Source organism: Aquila chrysaetos, chromosome 8 (assembly GCF_900496995.4).
Source record: "Aquila chrysaetos chrysaetos chromosome 8, bAquChr1.4, whole genome shotgun sequence".
Taxonomy (NCBI): domain Eukaryota; kingdom Metazoa; phylum Chordata; class Aves; order Accipitriformes; family Accipitridae; genus Aquila; species Aquila chrysaetos.
Window position 1 is genome coordinate 1866585 of NC_044011.1, and position 19208 is coordinate 1885792.

Sequence of the window (19208 nt, forward strand, 5' to 3'; positions counted from 1 at the left end):
TCTTGCTGCCACCAAACTTCCATCTTACCACTGACAGTATTAATGCTGGATCCACGAATCTAAACCAGCACTAAAAGGAGGGCTGCAACACAGAACTGACACAGGGGAACAGCAGTTATGTAGGCTTCCAGTAACACTACCGCTCGCCCGCCAGCACGGCTGCAGAGAAAGAGGACAAGTTTCAAATAGGTTTTTAGAGGAGCATTAATGCCTGTGCTCTCCAATTCCAAGTTCGAAGTGCTCTGAAGACCTGGAGGCGATCCCAGGTACAACTGCATGGCGCAGCTCACCCCACGTCCCAGCAGGCCATAATCTACGAGAAGCATGCTGGCTGCAGTCCAGGCAGGCTGCTCTTGGAGAGATGGAGCCTTTAAAGCAACTTTGCCACTCACAGCAGACTGGATCTGGGGACAGAGCTCACAGCCACAGGACGTGTTGGCGTAGCTCATGCTACAGCCATACGACATCCCTCCACCAAGGAAAGCCATCGCTCCACACCTGGGAGCGAGCATCACTTGAGACTCAAGGGTTAGAGGGCAATACAAGGAGAGACTCCTTGGGCTGAACGCAAACCCTCGATCAGGTTTAATGCACTGTAACAACTAGTTCTAACTTCTACTCATTTCAGAAAAAGTCATCTGACATCAGCTTTACACGGGTGCTGCAGCTGCAACCACCAAACCCTGCGACACCCGCTCCAGCGACAGGCGGCGCGGGAGATGTCACTTCCCCGGCGGAAGCCAGGCACATCACACAGCACCTTATCTGGAGAGCTGGTGGGGCTCGCGGGGAGGCATGGGGGAAGGGAGCAACCCCCATTTCCCCAAGCCTGAGCGGGGCATCTGCCTTTTGCAAGGTGACAATGTGAAAACTCAAAAGGCAGAACTCACAGGCAGAGTTTCACCCAAGTCGGAGCCATCAGCAGGCAGTCTCACTTCTCTAGCTGCTGCACTGCATTTGTAAAGCCTGATAAAGCAGCAAGTTTTCCTTGTTTGCTGTAAATCTCAGAAGGGAAATAGACTTTCCTGATTCCACTACCAGGAGAAAAACAAGCACATCTGCTTGTCAACACACCAGCACAGGCACTGAAAGCTTAAAGGCAACTACATGCACACTTCTCCTCCCAGAAGCCCTTCATTATTGCTGCCTGTGGTTCAACTTCAGTGCTAGCAGCACGTACACAAACAACACCAGAGCTGCCCTTTCGACTTTACTCCAGGTGGAGCAAAACCAGGGGACAGCCAGCCACTCTACTAACACCATGCTTATCCTGTGCTTTTATGGGAAGCGGGCAGGCTCTTCCAGCCAGAAACCCCAGGAAAAGTTAACACAGGGGGAGTTAGCGAGGGGGCAGCTGTTGGGTTAGGGGCATGCTGTACTACAAGACTGACCATGCAACGATTTTTAGCAAGAGAAAGCTAGTAAGACCCCTAAAAGTACAAGATGATGACTACAGCCTCCTGCCTGCTCCCAGACAACTAGAATACACGGTGTCAGGATGCCCATCTGTCTTGCCCTCAAGGCAACGCACAACTGCCGGCTCAGAAGTAGCACAAAACCCAGACACCGGCTGTGCAGGAGGAAGCAACGGGTCGCTCCCCCCTTCCCTTCCGATTACCCACGATTCGGATACCCTGCAGCTACTCGAGGCCAGCACAGGCTCCAGAAGACAGAGCCACCTCACTGCTCCGAACACCCAGGACAGTCCCTGGGACACAGGGCTGATAGTTCAGCTTCAAGCCATTCCCAGCTTAAGGAAGAAACATCATCTGTTAAAAATGCAAGCAACAGGGTCTGCTGAAGCTCAGGAATGCCGCTGCATTCTTCGAGTTACTTTTTTTAGTTCCTAAACTGGTCGTCCCAGAAGCCTGGAAGAAGAGGGGGAGGAGAGCGGCTCGGCTCTCCAGGAGGGGTTAGTTCAGAGGCAAATCCCCCGGGAGCCGTGCAGGATGGGGAATGGAGACACCACCATCGCCTTCTGCACTGGACCTCACCTCCAGCCCCGGCAGAGACGGAGCTTTGTTTTTGATGGGAAAATCCTCAAAAAAAGAGACACTCAAAGCACTTGCACACCACATTAAGGCAGGCAGCGCAAACTCTAAAGACTGAATTCTGGAACACAGAAGTATCAATTGGGTTGGAAGATTAAAAAAAAAAATATATATATAAAAAAAAAAGCTCAGCTAATGCAAACCAGATGAGATTCCCGGCTTCAGGGGAAGCGTTAACTGTTGCTTTCCATCGGCCTCCGCGGGCGCCCGGCTACAGCTTCCCGTGGTGCTGGGGCTGCTGCTGCCACCTTTTAATTATACACATATACATATATAAGGAAAAGCCCCGGACGCTGCCGGCGACCGCTCGGGCAAAGGACTCCTGTCCACGTCACCCGGCGCGATCCGGGGAGGTGCCACCTCCGGTCCCCCGTGGCTGGAAGGAGCGTGGGTCCCAACCGCGACAGAGGGGCGTCCCCCAGACCCTGAAATAGGGGGGGGGGGCAGCATGGAGATACCCCACGGGAGGAGCGGGGACAACCATCCCACCCAGGGGCAGCCCCACGGAAGACCTTACCCCTCCAAGGGGGAGACCCCCCCACACTTCCCCACGGGCTTACCTTATCCAGGCAGTTCACCTTCTCGGTGGGGTAGACGATCTTGCCGCAGCGGGCACAGTTGGGGTTCATGGCCGGTGCTCGGGACTCGCTCCCACCCGGTGCCGCCGCTGCTTCTGGGCCTCCGCCCGCGCTGCCGCGACCCTAAATAGGCGGGGGGGTGGGGGGGGGGGGGGGGAAGTGGGGGGGGAGGAGGAGGAGGAAGAAGGGGGGGGGGCACCGGGGGCGCGCAGGGGCGGGGCGCCGACCCACGCGCGTGTGCACGCAAACACTCCCCCCCCCCCCCCCCCCCCCCCCCCCCGGCCGTGCGCGCACGGGTGGCACTTTGCACGCGTGCGCAGCCCCCCCCCACCCCCCCCCCACCCCCGTTCCACGCGCGTCCGCGCGTGGAACGGGGGTGGGTGGGGGGGGGGGGGGGGCTGCGCACGCGTGGGGTCGCAGTAAGCGAGCGCCCGGCAATAGCGGCGGCAGGCGGGGGTATAGCTCAGTGGTAGAGCATTTGACTGCAGATCAAGAGGTCCCTGGTTCAAATCCGGGTGCCCCCTGAAAAAATTTTCCGGTTGTGTTTGATTTTTTTTTTTTTTTTTTCTTTTTTTTTTTTTTTTTTTTTTTCTCCCCCCCCCCACTCGTGATTCCACCTTAAGGGAAGCAGCCGGAAAACGTCGCGACAGTCCCGCGTCGGTGTAGGGCGAGGAGAGCCGTGGCGGCGTTGGTGAACGCTCTCCCTTCAGGCGATCGCCTGGAGGTGTAACACAGAGTTACAAGAAATAACGACTCTTTTTTTTTTTTTTTTTTTTTTTTTTTTAACGGGAAATGAGCCACAAAGACAGGGCAGACACCCGCGTGGGCGAGAGGGAGCACCCTCCTCTCCGGGGCTGTGCTTGGCGCGTGGTTTACCAACCACCCAACCAGGTTTAAATTTTTAGCGTAATTTTATTGAAATGCATCAACACGAACGTGAGCAGAAGCCTCTTGACCTCTGCAAGGCCGGCCCCAGCCCCGTGGGGTAACGCACAGCCCCGGTTCGTGGGGGTTCTTCCCGTGTGTGCACGACGACTCATCCACAGTGAGGTGCAGGGAGTCAGGTGGGCAGCGTTGACTCCGGTCGATTCAGGTTATTACATTTCAAAAGCCTCAGTTAGAACATTAATTCAATTTCTGTCAGGAGATAACGACACCCTAATTCCCCTTCCCGGAGCCTGTTACAAAAGAACAGGCCTTGGCAATCGCTATTTGCAGGCAGGCTTTAATAAAGCACACCCACATCAAACGAGGCTGCGCTCGGCTCTCTTCCCCCTTATTCATTTCGGGATGTGGCTTAAAATTGGCTTCCTTCGTTTTAAAAGCAGCTTATCTGATCCTCTCACAAAGGCACCCACTCTTTCCCTTTCTGATCACTTCACCCAACGCTTCCCAGCCCCCCCAACCAGCCTCCCACCCTTTCCTGGCCCATCGCAGCTTAATAGAAGACGAGCTTTTCTGCTTATCCAGCTCTTTGGGATGTCGTAGGTGGTTTTTCCTCTCTTGGCTCAGGAGACGCTGCTGGGTGAGGGAGGCTCTTCATCACCCAGACATTTTGGGTGCCCACCACCAGTTCAACCTCACCCCTGCAGACAGCGAAGCTGCTGTTGCTTCCCGGGGGGTGGCTGAGGGCATCGCTCCGCCAAGGCCCAGCTCCAGCTGCAGTTTTTCTTTCTCTTTTTTCTTTTCACGAGCTGCCTCACGTCTGGTCTCTGAAGCATCCGTTCCCGACCCCTTGATTGGGTCTACCCTGCAGGCCTGCGCTTTCCTCCTTGGAGACTTTGCAGGGGCGATGGGTGCGAGCTGATGTCCTGGGACCCCCCGCTCGAGGAGATGTGCCAGGTAGCACTCTGTTGCAATACATTTACATTGCTACACCAGATAATGCTTCAGTACTTGTCTCTCATTAGCTACAAACCACGTGTTTACGTTAGTGGTTGATTTTATAGCCATGAAATGACAGGATACTTCTTTGCTTTCTGAAGTTATTATCTGAAACATGCATTTCCTGTTATTTGCTTTCAAGCTGTCAAGATGCTTTCTTAGCTCTACGCAGAGCACTCAGAGGACCAGGTAGATGAAATATTACAAGCAGCATCGCTTGTGCTTTCCTCCTGAAATTAGATTTAGGCAATCCCTGAGTAAATAAAAAATAATTTATTGCCACTAGGCAAAAATCTCTTTCACTTTGTGGTTAAGTTACACTGGAATTTGCAGAATTGCTAGGGCTGAAAAATTCACGTGGAGGCAAAACCCAGACGAGGCCAATTCCTTCTGATAACACAGAAAAATTAATTTATTGACTCGCTGTGGAGCCCGGCGAGAGGTGCAATACACTGCGGCCGCTCTCCGGCTAAAGCTGCTCCCAGCAGCAGCCATGAATCGTGGGTGTGAATCGGCTGCCCTCAAATGTTTTTCACCAGCTTGGAAAATAAGTAATTATTGCTCTTGCTCCTGCTTTTCTGCTAACGCTCTCTCGGTCGCCAAACCTCCGCGTGTGGCTTCTCGCCAGCCTGGGCTTTACCGGTTCCCATCGGGAGGGGGCCACACGGTCTACCGAATCCTCCTGCTCGGCGGCTCCGGGCGAATGTCCCCGCGGTTCCCCGTGGTGCGAGCGGCACCGGGGGGTGGGGGATTTCGTACCCGCTGGTCCCTTCCCGGGCACACTTAGCAAGAACGGCCCCGGGGGGGGGGGGGGGGGTCCCCGCCGCCGAGACGGAGCGGGGAATGCGGCGGGAAGGAAAGCAACTGGGCGGGCGGGGGTATAGCTCAGTGGTAGAGCATTTGACTGCAGATCAAGAGGTCCCCGGTTCAAATCCGGGTGCCCCCTTATTTTAATTTTTTTTTTTCTTTTTTTCCTCTCCGTCTTTCTCTCCCCTCCCTCGACACCAAAAATCGAGAAAGAAAGATTTTTCGACCCAAATTATTTCGTGGCGGAGACCGGTCCGAAAGCCTTCCCCGTTGCCCGTGTCCGCGCCGGCCCGTGGCACACGCGGGGATCGCGGAGCGCAGCCCTGCGGGGACCACCGGACCGCCGCCGCCGCTCCCGTCCCCTCCCGGTGCTGCCGGTACCGGGAGGTGCCGCTCCCCGCCGCCTCTAGGGGGCGCCACCAGCGCCCGCTGACTTCCCCCCCGCCACGTGACGCAGGCGGCCTTCCCCACGTGACGTCCATCAGGAAGTGTGGAGCAGCTCTATATCCCGGCGTGCCCCAAGCTCCTCCTTCCTTTTTTTTTTTTTTTGTCTTCAAAATGTCGAAGCGAGGTGAGGCCGGTGTTGAACCGAGGCGGGGGGGGGATGGCTCCATCCGGCTCCATCCGGCGTCCCGGGGCGGGGGGGTTGCCCGGATCGCCACTGGGATGGGGTCTGGCGGAGCTGGGACCCGGGGAGCGGCCTCCAGCCTCGGCCGGGAGCGGGGGGGGGGGGGGTGGCAGTCGGTGTCGTTAACCCCCTCCCCGGGGGAAGCGCAGGCTGGGCCGGCCCCCTCCCCCCTGCCTGGAGGCCGTTTGTGCTCCGTTACCCGGGGGCGGAAAGGGGGGATTAATCCTTTTCTCGATCCGCAGGACGCGGCGGTTCCTCCGGTGCCAAGTTCCGTATCTCCCTCGGTCTCCCGGTGGGAGCCGTGATCAACTGTGCGGACAACACAGGTGAGAATGACCGACCGCCCCTGGGCCTGCGCCTGGGGAAGTCCGGTGGGAAGGAGAGCACGGAGGGCAACCTGCTGTTGAACAAGTTTGTAAAACAAAACCCCTAGTTTTCCTTCTGAAAAAGCTCTTGTGGGGTCCGTGCTTGTGACTCAGTGAGACGTCGTGGAAGGACACGGTAGTCGTATCACTTTTCGGTGAAGGGGCAGCCCATGTGCCATTCGCTTCAGTTGGTGATTTGACAAGGGAAGCATCTTCCCGGACAGCTGGGTTAATGCCAGCACTTCTCTCCATAGGTGCCAAGAACCTGTACATCATCTCCGTCAAGGGGATCAAGGGACGTCTGAACAGGCTGCCGGCGGCTGGCGTGGGTGATATGGTGATGGCCACCGTCAAGAAGGGCAAGCCGGAGCTGAGGAAGAAGGGTGAGTTCAGAGAGGAGCAGCGTGTCCCGCTGCGGCAATGGGTGGATCCTGTCGAGAGCCTGCCTGCATTCTAGTGTTCCTTCTTCGAGGGACGGAGAGGCAGGTGGCTTGTTGGAGGGGAGCACCATTCCCCCCTCAAACCAACCCAGAAGGCGGGCACTGGATCTCCGGAGTGCCACCTCCACCCTTCCAAAAAGCACTTGTTGAGTCTGTGTGCAGTGACTCGGTGAGTTGTCGTGGAAGGGCAGAGCAAAGGCATCGCTTTTGGGTGAAGTGGCAGCTCGTGCTGTTCATTTCAATCAGGGGTGTGACACTGCCTCGGAAAAGGTGGTTTTCTATTGCTCGGGAAGAGTTCTTGCTGAATATTGTCTGTGAATTGATGGTATGTTCAGAAATAAAGGTGGGAAAGTGGAAAACCACTGAATTGTCCAAGCGTAGATGCAGCTCTAAGTGTTACACAGTTTTAAGCATAGTATTGTCTATAAACTGTAGCTTCTCTTAGCGAAGCACTGCAAATATGAGATGAAAAAAACCAACCAAACAAAACCCAGACCCGTGCATTGAGTTAGATGGTGCAGCAGAACAGTTTCTCTGTGGTGTCTGTTGCTGGACTGTGTGCTTAAAAGGATGTTCGCGATACTGAGCTGCTTGTTTCTCCTTGCAGTCCACCCAGCAGTGGTCATTCGGCAGCGGAAATCGTACAGGAGAAAAGATGGGGTGTTCCTCTATTTTGAAGACAATGCAGGAGTGATAGTAAATAACAAAGGTGAAATGAAAGGTACGGGCAAGAATCCTGTTGCACTGGGTGAAAGGGGAACACAGAGAGGGGTGGTAGGTCGGCACTGCCAGTTAGAGGGCTGCGCTCTCCTGGGAAAAAGGACTCGGATTCCCCTCAGGCTCAGGGGAGCACAATTGGGCTGAGCTAGTGTTTCTGTAAAATGCCCTGAACCATCTCTGCACCTACTTGGGCCTCTAATACGCTGTCATTTTTTTCTGTTTTCCAGGCTCTGCAATCACAGGCCCTGTGGCTAAGGAGTGTGCGGATCTGTGGCCCAGGATAGCCTCCAATGCGGGAAGCATTGCATAAATGTGTTCATCTTCGCAGAGATAAAATAAAAGTCCTTGTATGAAATAAGTAGTGTCTTTCTTGCCAAAGCGCCCTCGGCTGAGCAGGACAACATTATAATGAGGAAGTTAGTTCTGAGAAGCCTTTTTACAGAACTCCTTGTGCGGATGTATACTTCAGCAGGAAAATGGGATTTGGAGTTTTAATATCCAGCGATAAGTCTCTTTTTCAGGCAGGTTCCTATACTACTGGAAAATATGTGGCAGGGGGTTGCACTGGAATGACTTAAATTTTAGCCATACTGACTGAATTGATCCAATTTATGTATGCATGGGTAGAACCTGGGAGGTGTCTATGAAAGCCCTTCTCCAAGAAGCCTTTCTAGAAGGGCTCTCAAAATTGTAGGTCTGGAATTTTCTTCTAGAATGGGCAATTTAAGTGCTTGGAGATAATGGTCTGATTCTCTGGGGGGGGGGAGATACTGCCTGAAACTGATCTGTACCATGAGCTGCAGAGTTCATTGTGGACAGCAGGCTCTGAAGAGTGTTTCTTAGACCTTGCTGAAGACTTGCAAGGACACATCAAGCCCACTGCTGCTGGCTGAGGTAGTGGCTGAAGCAGATGCCTCTAAACCCTCCATCAGTGGTGAAACAGGCCCCGAGGTCATTGATTGCTAATTGCAAGTACAAGGGGTGATCTAAACTTTCAAGATCAGCTGAAAGGCTTCAAGATCAGAGTTAGAAGGTATGTCTATGCAAAAACTCCTTGTGCTATGTGAAGTTGCTTGTGCTTTTCCTGGTGTTCCTCTGGCTGAAGCAAAGAAAGGAATTATTTAGATACAAACTGCACGTCAGCTTGTTTTCTGGCCCTCCTGAGCAAGGGCCACTGGAGGGCTAGGGAGGCTGCCTCGTACCTGGGCTTGCAAGTGAAAATAGGGATGACTGTCCTGGATATTGTGGCCCTGGTGCCCTGTAACACCCTGTTTGACCCCAGCAAGCATGCTGCTGTGGTGCACGGGGCAGGTGACGGCGTATGGGGTGCTGGTCCCAGGACTGGCTGCAGCTCCTACCTCAGGTAGCCCCTGGTGTGGTTGAGCTTGCCTCCATCTGCCCTGGCACAAAGCTGATCCCAGAACATGCTTCACTTTTCCCTTAAAGAGATTATAGTGCAGAGAGGTTATAGTGGAGGAAGGAGGGTGGTGAAGGGAGCAAAGCCTCAGAGATTTTATAGCACAAACATAGTTAATAGTGGACAAGAGCACCAGGGTCTTGCAGTGGTTTGTAAAGTGTTGTTGTTTTTAAACAGCTGTTTGGCCTAACCAACACATCTGCAAAATATTGTGGCCTAAAAATTGTTCCTCAGATGTTCCCACTGGATAATCAGGAGCTGTGCACTGGCAGCAGCTGGGGAGGGGAAATTTGGAGAAGGGCTTACATGGACTGAGGGCAGCTCTCTTTTCTACAGGGCGTTCCACGGAGCAGATGAGTGGTCGTGGTTTCTTCCCAGCAGAGCTAGAACCCCCGGAAAGGTACAGCGGGTGCTCTGGCTGTCACCGCAGCGCTCCAAACCTGTGGCTGAAGTCGATGTCTTTCCTTCTGAGCAGTGACCGTCTTTCCAGTCCACAGAAGGAGCGGTTCCTCAGACCTGGGGAGAGATGCAGAGACCTGCCGATGAGTAAGGAACCACCACTAAAATAAAGGTGTTCTCCCTTGATCTATTGTAACAGCTTGTGCTGGATTTTTGATTTGTGAAGACCTCTTCCGAGGCAGGGCATGGCACAGTAGCTGGATGAAATGCTTTGGGTGTTTCTTTTTGGGTATCCCCTGCTGCTGGGCAGCCAGTTGGGGAAGACAGAGAAGCTGTGGGCAGGGTGGGAGATGTTGTGGCAGGTGATTCCTCTGCGAGGCTGGTGTGCTCTGGAATGGCAGGGCACGCCCCGAGACCAAAGTGCAGCCCAGGGCCTTCAGCGGTGTTTTGAAGCCAGTGTTTCGAAGTGTTCTTTTTTTTTCCTTCTCTGTGATGGGATGTTTTAGAGAAAGATACCTGGGAATTCCTGAGCTTGGCTGCCAGGAGCCTGGCTGTGAGTGTGGTGAGAGACCTGGGGTGGGGTTTAAGATGAACTGAGGGGTAATGTGAGGTCTGATGTGTGTGAGAGGCGTCGCTGCAGGCGCGGTGAGCGCAGGCAGTGGAATGCAGCAGAGCCGCCTGGTCGCTGCCCAGAAGGAGCCGTACCTGGCAGTGCTGCACAGGTGGGGGTATAGCTCAGGGGCAGAGCATTTGACTGCAGATCAAGAGGTCCCCGGTTCAAATCCGGGTGCCCCCTCCCTTTTCCCTCTTTTGATCCAGAAGACGTTGGTTTGGAGCTCTTTATTTCCATGCTTTTCCCATAAACTGTCGGCAGGCTCCGTCCTCTGTTTGATGGGGTGCTGGCCGGAGGTCAAGCAGCAGATTGCCACAAGAGAGGAGGACTGTCAGTGGGGTGTTTGTGAGGAAAGAGATGAGTACTTCATGAGAAGCTGCCTTCTTTCTTGGGATGAATTTGCAGAGCTTTGCTGCGATAGTAATGAAGAGGGAGATTTGTGCTGGGCAGGTGTGCAGCAGCAGGGGGTATAGCTCAGTGGTAGAGCATTTGACTGCAGATCAAGAGGTCCCTGGTTCAACTCCAGGTGCCCCCTCTTTTCCTCTCCTTCCACCTCCCTTTTGCCAAGATTTCTCACAGAAAGAAGATGGAGAACTCTTCTGGGGTCTTGTGAGCTCGTGCTGTGCATTGAACGTTGGTTTCTGAGCGCCATTATGCATGGTACTGAGGTCCTGACTGTTAGGAAACTGCAGGGGTTGTGCACTATGTGAGTAAGAACTCGCTGTCTGCATGGACTTGTCTCTGTTGTTGATTCTCTGTAGTAATGATGTTTATCATGATTTAAGTCCCTGTACAGCCTTTGGCAGGCACAGTAAGGTGCAAAGGGGGCTGCCAAGTAAAGGGGTGTAGCCCGTGGATGTAAAAAGTTGTCTCTCTCTGTGCATGTTTTTGAAATGTCCTTGTGAAGGGGCTGTGCCAAGGGGGTATAGCTCAGTGGTAGAGCATTTGACTGCAGATCAAGAGGTCCCCGGTTCAACTCCGGGTGCCCCCTCTGGGGTGTGCTTTTTCCAGGAAAAAGATGAGGAGCATTCCTCAGTTTTAGATCTGCTGTGCTTGTGCTGCGCACAGAAGGCAGGTCTCTGAACTTTGATGTACAAGATACTGAGCACTGACTAAACACTTCCTGCTAAAATCAATATCCATCTCAGCGACGAAGCAAAGACGCAATGTTCGTTGCTTGGCCCTAAAACTAGTTGTTTTGATCAGTGAGGAAACTGCTGGGGATCTAGTTTGTGTGTGTAATTAGACCCTGTCTGTGTGCGTTTGTCTCCAGGTTGTCAGCAGTACCTTTCTGTGCACAGTTCTGCTTGTACATTAGCACGCAAAAGAGGGTGCTATCACATAGCACAATCTAACCAGTGCCCGTAAAACCTGAGCTATGTATTACGTTTTTTATTGCTTCTTATACGAGCATTAACCCAGGGGGTATAGCTCAGTGGTAGAGCATTTGACTGCAGATCAAGAGGTCCCTGGTTCAACTCCAGGTGCCCCCTCTTTTCTTCTCCTTCCACCTCCCTTTTGCCAAGATTTGTCGCAGAAAGAAGATGGGGAGCTCTTCTGGGATCTTGTGAGCTTGTGCTGTAGGAGTGCAGGTTGGTTTCTGAGCTCCATTATGCACAGTACAGAGGCCCTGACTTGGTAAACTGCAAGGGTTGTGCACCGTGTGAGTAAGAACTGGCTGTCTGCGTGGACTTGTCTCTGTTGTTGATTCTCTGTAGTAATGATATTTATCATGATTTAAGTCCCTGTACAGCCTTTGGCAGGCACAGTAAGGTGCGAAGGGGGCTGCTAAGTAAAGGGGTCTAGCCAGTGGACATAAAAAGTTGTCTTTCTCTGTGCATGTTTTTAAAATGTCCTTGTGAAGGGGCTGTGCCAAGGGGGTATAGCTCAGTGGTAGAGCATTTGACTGCAGATCAAGAGGTCCCCGGTTCAACTCCGGGTGCCCCCTCAGAGCTTATTTTTTTCTTGGGGTTTTGGGGTGTTTGCTCACTGGAAGGCTAACTGATAAGATCAGCTCAGCTTCCGCTCCTAATAAGCCTTTTTCACCTTACAGTCGGAGCTAGAAAGCGTGGGGACAATGTCAAAGACGCTTCAGGCAGTTGCTGTGTCAAGTTACAGTCTACTGAAAGAGAACAGAGTGCAAGTGGGAGAGGAAACAGAGAGACAGCTGTAGAGGAACTGGGCCAAGGTCACCTGGTGAATGAAGTACAGAGGCAGTGTCCGTCTGCTGTGGCGTAGCGCAGTGACTGAATGCGTTCGCTGCTGTCGCGTTTGAGTCTTGCGATTTCTGCAGCAGGCTTTGATTCCTATGGAACAGAGAGGTCAGAGATTGGGGAAGAACTTAGTTCAAATGTTGTTTTGTTGGTGAGTTGACAGGTGTGCAGGCAGGGGGTGTAGCTCAGTGGTAGAGCATTTGACTGCAGATCAAGAGGTCCCTGGTTCAACTCCAGGTGCCCCCTCTTTTCCTCTCCTTCCATCTCCCTTTTGCCAAGATTTCTCACAGAAAGAAGATGGAGAGCTCTTCTGGGATCTTGTGAGCTTGTGCTGTACAGTGCAGGTTGGTTTCTGAGCTCCATTATGCACGGTACTGAGGCCCTGACTATTAGGAAACTGCAGGGGTCATGCACTGTGTGAGTAAGAACTCACTGTCTGTGTGTAATTGCCTCTGCTGTTGATTCTCTGCAGTAATTCTCTGTACAGCCTTTGGCAGGCACAGTATGAGGCACGCGGGGCTGTCAAGCAAAGGAATCTAACCATTGGATGTAAAAACTTGTCTCTCTCTGTGAATGTTTTTGAAATGTCCTTGTGAAGGGGCTGTGCCAAGGGGGTATAGCTCAGTGGTAGAGCATTTGACTGCAGATCAAAGGGGTCCCTGGGTCAGGTGCCTCCTCTTTAGCTGCATTTTCACTCTTTCTTCTTCCAGAATCTCCTCACAGACAGACTATGGAAAGACTTTCTTACCCCTCCCAGGCCTTGGAAATGACTTGATGATCTTTTGGCATTTTCCCCTCTTCTCCTGAATACTGCAGGTAGTCTGAGCAGAGGTGCTACTGGTCTTGTTTTTCCTGTTTGAGTAATTGCCATTACTTTAAACAGTGATCAGCTGTGTAGAATAATGGCTTTGTAGAAGTGGGGATCTGTGTGGAAATGCTTTCTGAAGGGAGCTGGGGCTGTCATGTGTAAATCGGTGTGTGGTTGGGTGGCCGAGCTATGTGGTTCCCGCCCGGCGCGGGGCTCGAACCGGCAACGTCCGGAGCCGCAGTCGGGCGCCCTACCCCTGAGCCGCGCCCCCGGCGCGGGGCTGTCGGGCGGGCGTTTGGCGGGAAGAGATGGCTCAGGGGCAGCGCGCCGGGCTGGGGACCGGCAGGTCCCCGGTTCAACCCCCGCAACCCACCGCCCTCTTTAGCAACGCCGTTCGGCACCGCAGGGGAGAGCTTTCGCTCGGGGACGCTTCGACTACCGCCGGCTGATGGCGGAGAGGAAACCACCCGCAGGCCCGCTCCGTACGGCGCCGGCGGCGCTTGGGGTACCGCACCCGCAGGGACAGCAGCGGAGCCCCGCGTACTCCACGCCGTTCGACTGCTCCTTTACCCGGGGAGCTCACGCTAGTGCTCTCGATGCTTTGGGGCTTTATTTCTGTTGGGGTTTAGTTCTGGGTAGGTGTTTTTTTTCCCTACCGAGCGGGAGGCGCCCCGGGGCCGGCCGTGGCCTGCTCCGCTGCGCCGGGTTGGCCCGCCATCTTGTCGGCGTCCCCTCAGCGCCGCGGCGGAAGTGACGCCTGTGAGGCGCGCCGCGCGGAACAGGCGCCGTCGGCGACGCGCGGTGATGACGCCGGTCGAGGCCCGGTAGCGGCGGGGGACGCGCTCGGCCGGCCGCCGCCATGGGGGGAGGCGACCTGGTGAGGAGCGGCCGGGTCCGGGTCCCGGCCCCGGTCCGGGGGGAGCCGAGCGGGGCCGAGGGTGTCCCCCGGGGCTGCGGGTACCGGCCTGGGCTCGGGCTCGCTGGCAGGCGGGCCAGGGGCCCGGGAGGCGCGGGCTCGCCGGGGCCTGCGGCCGTTCGCCGCCGGTGGCAGCGGGTCTCGGTGGCAGCGGGTCTCGGTGGGGGTGGGAACGAGCGTGTCCCGTTCTTGGGGGCTGGGCCCGGGGGTCGGAAGGCTGCGGGCGAGCGCGGCTCTGAGCGGGCCCTTCCCCGTGGCCACCGGCGAGGGAAGGTGGCCGGTTGTTAACGGTCCCGGTCCGGTGTGTCCCCCTCCCGCCTTCTCCCGCAGAACCTGAAGAAGAGCTGGCACCCGCAGACCCTGCGCAATGTGGAGAAGGTGTGGAAAGCCGAGCAGAAGCATGAAGCCGAGCGGAAAAAGATCGAGGAGCTACAGCGGGAGCGAGACGCTGAGGATGCAGGCACCGTCCGGTGAGCGGGTGCGGGGGCTGCCGGTGCTACCGAGGTAGGTCATTGTCTTCACAGCACTGTTGCTTTGTTGTGTCCGGAGGAGGCTGTGCATAGGGAAGCTTTCTTTAAACTTGCTTGAGGCTTTGTTTGTAACTGGAATGGCTCCGCTAATAAGGGACTGTAAACTGTCATTAGCCAGTTGGTCGCGTGGTACCGTTTATGCAGTGATGTTTAGGAGAGGCTTGTAATTTAGTTCTGTTTTTTGAAGTTAAATATTGGCTGTGTTTTTCTGTAGCTGTGACACATAACTTTACGTTAAAAAAAATAAAATTCTCTCGCCAGGGGTTAAGAGTGGAACGTCTGTGATGTTAAAATGTGTCCATTTGTATGGAAATGTGTGTTGGATGTTTCTCACCTTCCTAGGCTAGTGCCTGAAACTGTAACTTTAGAAGTCTGTGATGGAAGATAAAATGCTGTTGTTTGCAACAGGAAAAGAGAAGATGGGCTGGATGTACTAGGGATTGTAAAGTGTAGTTGTCCTGCAAGATTTAATGATTCCTGTCTCCACATCTTCTTTCCCTCCTCCTCTTCTGCTGCTGCAGATGCTCGTAGGGAAGCAGGATCTGCACTGCTGGGCACTCGAGTGATGAAGAACCAGCTTTTGGGCTTATTTCTCTGTACAGCCCCGTTCCAAATTGCTTTACAATGCAACAGTTGGCAATGGGTCACAAAAATCTGCTTCTCCTCAAAAATACACCCTATTCCTCCAGCTCCTGCATGACTTCTCCTAGCCCCATTACTGAAGGCTGTTTCAGTCCTTGATTTTTGTTCTTCCTCTCTTCTTGCAGCAATGTGGTCACACATGCAGGGAGGCTGGAGAGTGGATTCATTCCATAGCTGTGAGGTGGAACACATGTACCTGAACAGGAGCTTGGGAGGTGCGGGTACGTGTCCTTCTTGCAGCTTCTCAAGTGGGGTTGTCTGGAGTCAAAAGCTTTGCTTGAGAAGTAGTCACGTAAAAATGAATCTGGATGTTTTTCAGCAGCTGTTTGGCCTAACCAACACAGATCTGCAAAATATTGTGGCCTAAAAATTGTTCCTCAGACATTCCCACTGGATAATCAGGAGCTGTGCACTGGCAGCAGCTGGGGAGGGGAAACTTGGAGAAGGGCTTACATGGACTGAGGGCAGCTCTCTTTTCTACAGGGCGTTCCACGGAGCAGACGAGCGGTCGTGGTTTCTTCCCAGCAGAGCTAGAACCCCCGGAAAGGTACAGCGGGTGCTCTGGCTGTCACCGCAGCGCTCCAAACCTGTGGCTGAAGTCGATGTCTTTCCTTCTGAGCAGTGACCGTCTTTCCAGTCCACAGAAGGAGCGGTTCCTCAGACCTGGGGAGAGATGCAGAGACCTGCCGATGAGTAAGGAACCACCACTAAAATAAAGGTGTTCTCCCTTGATCTATTGTAACAGCTTGTGCTGGATTTTTGATTTGTGAAGACCTCTTCCGAGGCAGGGCATGGCACAGTAGCTGGATGAAATGCTTTGGGTGTTTCTTTTTGGGTATCCCCTGCTGCTGGGCAGCCAGTTGGGGAAGACAGAGAGGCTGTGGGCAGGGTGGGAGATGTTGTGGCAGGTGATTCCTCTGCGAGGCTGGTGTGCTCTGGAATGGCAGGGCACGCCCCGAGACCAAAGTGCAGCCCAGGGCCTTCAGCGGTGTTTTGAAGCCAGTGTTTCGAAGTGTTCTTTTTTTTTCCTTCTCTGTGATGGGATGTTTTAGAGAAAGATACCTGGGAATTCCTGAGCTTGGCTGCCAGGAGCCTGGCTGTGAGTGTGGTGAGAGACCTGGGGTGGGGTTTAAGATGAACTGAGGGGTAATGTGAGGTCTGATGTGTGTGAGAGGCGTCGCTGCAGGCGCGGTGAGCGCAGGCAGTGGAATGCAGCAGAGCCGCCTGGTCGCTGCCCAGAAGGAGCCGTACCTGGCAGTGCTGCACAGGTGGGGGTATAGCTCAGGGGCAGAGCATTTGACTGCAGATCAAGAGGTCCCCGGTTCAAATCCGGGTGCCCCCTCCCTTTTCCCTCTTTTGATCCAGAAGACGTTGGTTTGGAGCTCTTTATTTCCATGCTTTTCCCATAAACTGTCGGCAGGCTCCGTCCTCTGTTTGATGGGGTGCTGGCCGGAGGTCAAGCAGCAGATTGCCACAAGAGAGGAGGACTGTCAGTGGGGTGTTTGTGAGGAAAGAGATGAGTACTTCATGAGAAGCTGCCTTCTTTCTTGGGATGAATTTGCAGAGCTTTGCTGCGATAGTAATGAAGAGGGAGATTTGTGCTGGGCAGGTGTGCAGCAGCAGGGGGTATAGCTCAGTGGTAGAGCATTTGACTGCAGATCAAGAGGTCCCTGGTTCAACTCCAGGTGCCCCCTCTTTTCCTCTCCTTCCACCTCCCTTTTGCCAAGATTTCTCACAGAAAGAAGATGGAGAGCTCTTCTGGGGTCTTGTGAGCTCGTGCTGTGCATTGAACGTTGGTTTCTGAGGGCCATTATGCATGGTACTGAGGCCCTGACTGTTAGGAAACTGCAGGGGTTGTGCACTATGTGAGTAAGAACTGGCTGTCTGCATGGACTTGTCTCTGTTGTTGATTCTCTGTAGTAATGATGTTTATCATGATTTAAGTCCCTGTACAGCCTTTGGCAGGCACAGTAAGGTGCGAAGGGGGCTGCCAAGTAAAGGGGTGTAGCCCGTGGATGTAAAAAGTTGTCTCTCTCTGTGCATGTTTTTGAAATGTCCTTGTGAAGGGGCTGTGCCAAGGGGGTATAGCTCAGTGGTAGAGCATTTGACTGCAGATCAAGAGGTCCCTGGTTCAACTCCAGGTGCCCCCTCTTTTCTTCTCCTTCCACCTCCCTTTTGCCAAGATTTCTCACAGAAAGAAGATGGAGAGCTCTTCTGGGGTCTTGTGAGCTTGTGTTGTGCATTGAACGTTGGTTTCTGAGCTTCAGTGTTGGAGGTACTGAGGCCCTGACTATTAGGAAACTGCAGGGGTCATGCACTGTGTGAGTAAGAACTCACTGTCTGTGTATAATTGTCTCTGTTGTTGATTCTCTGCAGTAATTCTCTGTACAGCCTTTGGCAGGAACAGTAAGAGGCATGGGGGGGCTGTCAGGTAAAAGATTGCCCACGGAAACTTGGTGTCTTATAGAAATATTTTTGAAATGTCCTTGTGAAGGGGCTGTGCCAAGGGGGTATAGCTCAGTGGTAGAGCATTTGACTGCAGATCAAGAGGTCCCCGGTTCAACTCCGGGTGCCCCCTCTGGGGTGTGCTTTTTCCAGGAAAAAGATGAGGAGCATTCCTCAGTTTTAGATCTGCTGTGCTCGTGCTGTGCAGAGAAGGCAGGTCTCTGAACTTCGATGTACAAGATACTGAGCACTGACTAAACACTTCCTGCTAAAATCAATATCCATCTCAGCGACGAAGCAAAGACGCAATGTTCGTTGCTTGGCCCTAAAACTAGTTGTTTTGATCAGTGAGGGAACTGCTGGGGATCTAGTTTATGTGTGTAATTAGACCCTGTCTGTGTGCGTTTGTCTCCAGGTTGTCAGCAGTACCTTTCTGTGCACAGTTCTGCTTGTACATTAGCACGCAAAAGAGGGTGCTATCACATAGCACAATCTAACCAGTGCCCGTAAAACCTGAGCTATGTATTACGTTTTTTATTGCTTCTTATACGAGCATTAACCCAGGGGGTATAGCTCAGTGGTAGAGCATTTGACTGCAGATCAAGAGGTCCCCGGTTCAACTCCGGGTGCCCCCTCAGAACTTATTTTTTTCTTGGGGTTTTGGGGTGTTTGCTCACTGGAAGGCTAACTGATAAGATCAGCTCAGCTTCCGCTCCTAATAAGCCTTTTTCACCTTACAGTCGGAGCTAGAAAGCGTGGGGACATTGTCAAAGATGCTTCAGGCAGTTGCTGTGTCAAGTTACAGTCTACTGAAAGAGAACAGAGTGCAAGTGGGAGAGGAAACAGAGAGACAGCTGTAGAGGAACTGGGCCAAGGTCACCTGGTGAATGAAGTACAGAGGCAGTGTCCGTCTGCTGTGGCGTAGCGCAGTGACTGAATGCGTTCGCTGCTGTCGCGTTTGAGTCTTGCGATTTCTGCAGCAGGCTTTGATTCCTATGGAACAGAGAGGTCAGAGATTGGGGAAGAACTTAGTTCAAATGTTGTTTTGTTGGTGAGTTGACAGGTGTGCAGGCAGGGGGTATAGCTCAGTGGTAGAGCATTTGACTGCAGATCAAGAGGTCCCTGGTTCAACTCCAGGTGCCCCCTCTTTTCCTCTCCTTCCATCTCCCTTTTGCCAAGATTTCTCACAGAAAGAAGATGGAGAGCTCTTCTGGGATCTTGTGAGCTTGTGCTGTACAGTGCAGGTTGGTTTCTGAGCTCCATTATGCACGGTACTGAGGCCCTGACTATTAGGAAACTGCAGGGGTCATGCACTGTGTGAGTAAGAACTCACTGTCTGTGTGTAATTGCCTCTGCTGTTGATTCTCTGCAGTAATTCTCTGTACAGCCTTTGGCAGGCACAGTATGAGGCACGCGGGGCTGTCAAGCAAAGGAATCTAACCATTGGACGTAAAAACTTGTCTCTCTCTGTGAATGTTTTTGAAATGTCCTTGTGAAGGGGCTGTGCCAAGGGGGTATGGCTCAGTGGTAGAGCATTTGACTGCAGATCAAAGGGGTCCCTGGGTCAGGTGCCTCCTCTTTAGCTGCATTTTCACTCTTTCTTCTTCCAGAATCTCCTCACAGACAGACTATGGAAAGACTTTCTTACCCCTCCCAGGCCTTGGAAATGACTTGATGATCTTTTGGCATTTTCCCCTCTTCTCCTGAATACTGCAGGTAGTCTGAGCAGAGGTGCTACTGGTCTTGTTTTTC

General features: G+C 53.3%; 3 protein-coding genes, 1 long non-coding RNA gene and 15 other non-coding genes across 21 annotated transcripts in view; 18 read left to right on the plus strand and 1 right to left on the minus strand.

Moving 5' to 3' along the window:
- Nucleotides 1–2781, minus strand: part of LASP1 (LIM and SH3 protein 1) — a 35039-nt gene extending 32258 nt beyond the window's left edge. The window contains exon 1 of the mRNA XM_030022919.2: nt 2612–2781. Coding sequence (XP_029878779.1) covers nt 2612–2680 — 69 coding nt within the window. The 5' untranslated portion in view covers nt 2681–2781. The remainder of the gene's footprint in view (nt 1–2611) is intronic.
- Nucleotides 2782–3081: 300 nt separating this feature from the next.
- TRNAC-GCA lies at nt 3082–3153 on the plus strand. The gene has a single exon. It is a non-coding gene; the product is annotated as a tRNA-Cys (tRNA).
- A 2234-nt stretch (nt 3154–5387) lies between these two features.
- On the plus strand, nt 5388–5459 carry TRNAC-GCA. Its single transcript has one exon. It is a non-coding gene; the product is annotated as a tRNA-Cys (tRNA).
- Nucleotides 5460–5771: 312 nt separating this feature from the next.
- On the plus strand, nt 5772–7828 carry RPL23 (ribosomal protein L23). The gene is made up of 5 exons (XM_030022829.2): nt 5772–5891; nt 6191–6274; nt 6568–6696; nt 7361–7474; nt 7701–7828. The coding sequence occupies exons 1-5, from the start codon at nt 5879–5881 to the stop codon at nt 7781–7783; spliced, it is 423 nt and encodes a 140-aa protein (XP_029878689.1). The 5' UTR covers nt 5772–5878; the 3' UTR covers nt 7784–7828.
- LOC115345263 lies at nt 6880–7012 on the plus strand. The gene has a single exon (XR_003924782.1). It is a non-coding gene; the product is annotated as a small nucleolar RNA SNORA21 (small nucleolar RNA).
- A 1083-nt stretch (nt 7829–8911) lies between the features above and the next one.
- LOC121233494 lies at nt 8912–12695 on the plus strand. The gene is made up of 2 exons (XR_005933066.1): nt 8912–9436; nt 11956–12695. It is a non-coding gene; the product is annotated as an uncharacterized LOC121233494 (long non-coding RNA).
- TRNAC-GCA lies at nt 10014–10085 on the plus strand. The gene has a single exon. It is a non-coding gene; the product is annotated as a tRNA-Cys (tRNA).
- Nucleotides 10366–10437, plus strand: TRNAC-GCA. Its single transcript has one exon. It is a non-coding gene; the product is annotated as a tRNA-Cys (tRNA).
- Nucleotides 10822–10893, plus strand: TRNAC-GCA. Its single transcript has one exon. It is a non-coding gene; the product is annotated as a tRNA-Cys (tRNA).
- Nucleotides 11324–11395, plus strand: TRNAC-GCA. The gene has a single exon. It is a non-coding gene; the product is annotated as a tRNA-Cys (tRNA).
- Nucleotides 11779–11850, plus strand: TRNAC-GCA. The gene has a single exon. It is a non-coding gene; the product is annotated as a tRNA-Cys (tRNA).
- On the plus strand, nt 12290–12361 carry TRNAC-GCA. The gene has a single exon. It is a non-coding gene; the product is annotated as a tRNA-Cys (tRNA).
- Nucleotides 12696–13062: 367 nt separating the features above from the next.
- Nucleotides 13063–18963, plus strand: LOC115344868. Of its 3 annotated transcripts, none has more exons than XM_030022831.2 (5): nt 13063–13800; nt 14170–14309; nt 15137–15232; nt 15495–15704; nt 18197–18963. In XM_030022831.2, the coding sequence occupies exons 2-5, from the start codon at nt 14207–14209 to the stop codon at nt 18379–18381; spliced, it is 594 nt and encodes a 197-aa protein (XP_029878691.1). In that variant the 5' UTR covers nt 13063–13800; nt 14170–14206; the 3' UTR covers nt 18382–18963. The 3 variants fall into 3 exon arrangements, 1 of the variants encoding a protein (XP_029878691.1); XR_005933064.1 differs by having other exon boundaries at nt 13355–13800; nt 14170–14343; nt 15137–15203; nt 15495–15729; nt 18197–18216; XR_005933065.1 differs by lacking the exons at nt 15495–15704; nt 18197–18963 and adding an exon at nt 15331–15468 and having other exon boundaries at nt 13366–13800; nt 14170–14343; nt 15137–15203.
- Nucleotides 16282–16353, plus strand: TRNAC-GCA. Its single transcript has one exon. It is a non-coding gene; the product is annotated as a tRNA-Cys (tRNA).
- TRNAC-GCA lies at nt 16634–16705 on the plus strand. The gene has a single exon. It is a non-coding gene; the product is annotated as a tRNA-Cys (tRNA).
- Nucleotides 17090–17161, plus strand: TRNAC-GCA. The gene has a single exon. It is a non-coding gene; the product is annotated as a tRNA-Cys (tRNA).
- Nucleotides 17518–17589, plus strand: TRNAC-GCA. Its single transcript has one exon. It is a non-coding gene; the product is annotated as a tRNA-Cys (tRNA).
- On the plus strand, nt 18020–18091 carry TRNAC-GCA. Its single transcript has one exon. It is a non-coding gene; the product is annotated as a tRNA-Cys (tRNA).
- TRNAC-GCA lies at nt 18531–18602 on the plus strand. The gene has a single exon. It is a non-coding gene; the product is annotated as a tRNA-Cys (tRNA).
- Nucleotides 18964–19208: the final 245 nt, after the last annotated feature.

Excerpts from the sequence above, each read along its gene's own strand:
- RPL23 (XM_030022829.2), top strand. Across the intron at positions 6,275-6,567 it reads CAACTGTGCGGACAACACAG|GTGCCAAGAACCTGTACATC; the intron begins GTGAGAATGACC and ends TTCTCTCCATAG. Across the intron at positions 7,475-7,700 it reads TAACAAAGGTGAAATGAAAG|GCTCTGCAATCACAGGCCCT; the intron begins GTACGGGCAAGA and ends TCTGTTTTCCAG.
- LOC115344868 (XM_030022831.2), top strand. The coding sequence starts at position 14,207 with ATGTGGAGAAGGTGTGGAAAGCCGAGCAGAAGCATGAAGCCGAGCGGA. Across the intron at positions 14,310-15,136 it reads GAGGATGCAGGCACCGTCCG|CAATGTGGTCACACATGCAG; the intron begins GTGAGCGGGTGC and ends CTCTTCTTGCAG. Across the intron at positions 15,233-15,494 it reads CAGGAGCTTGGGAGGTGCGG|GGCGTTCCACGGAGCAGACG; the intron begins GTACGTGTCCTT and ends TCTTTTCTACAG.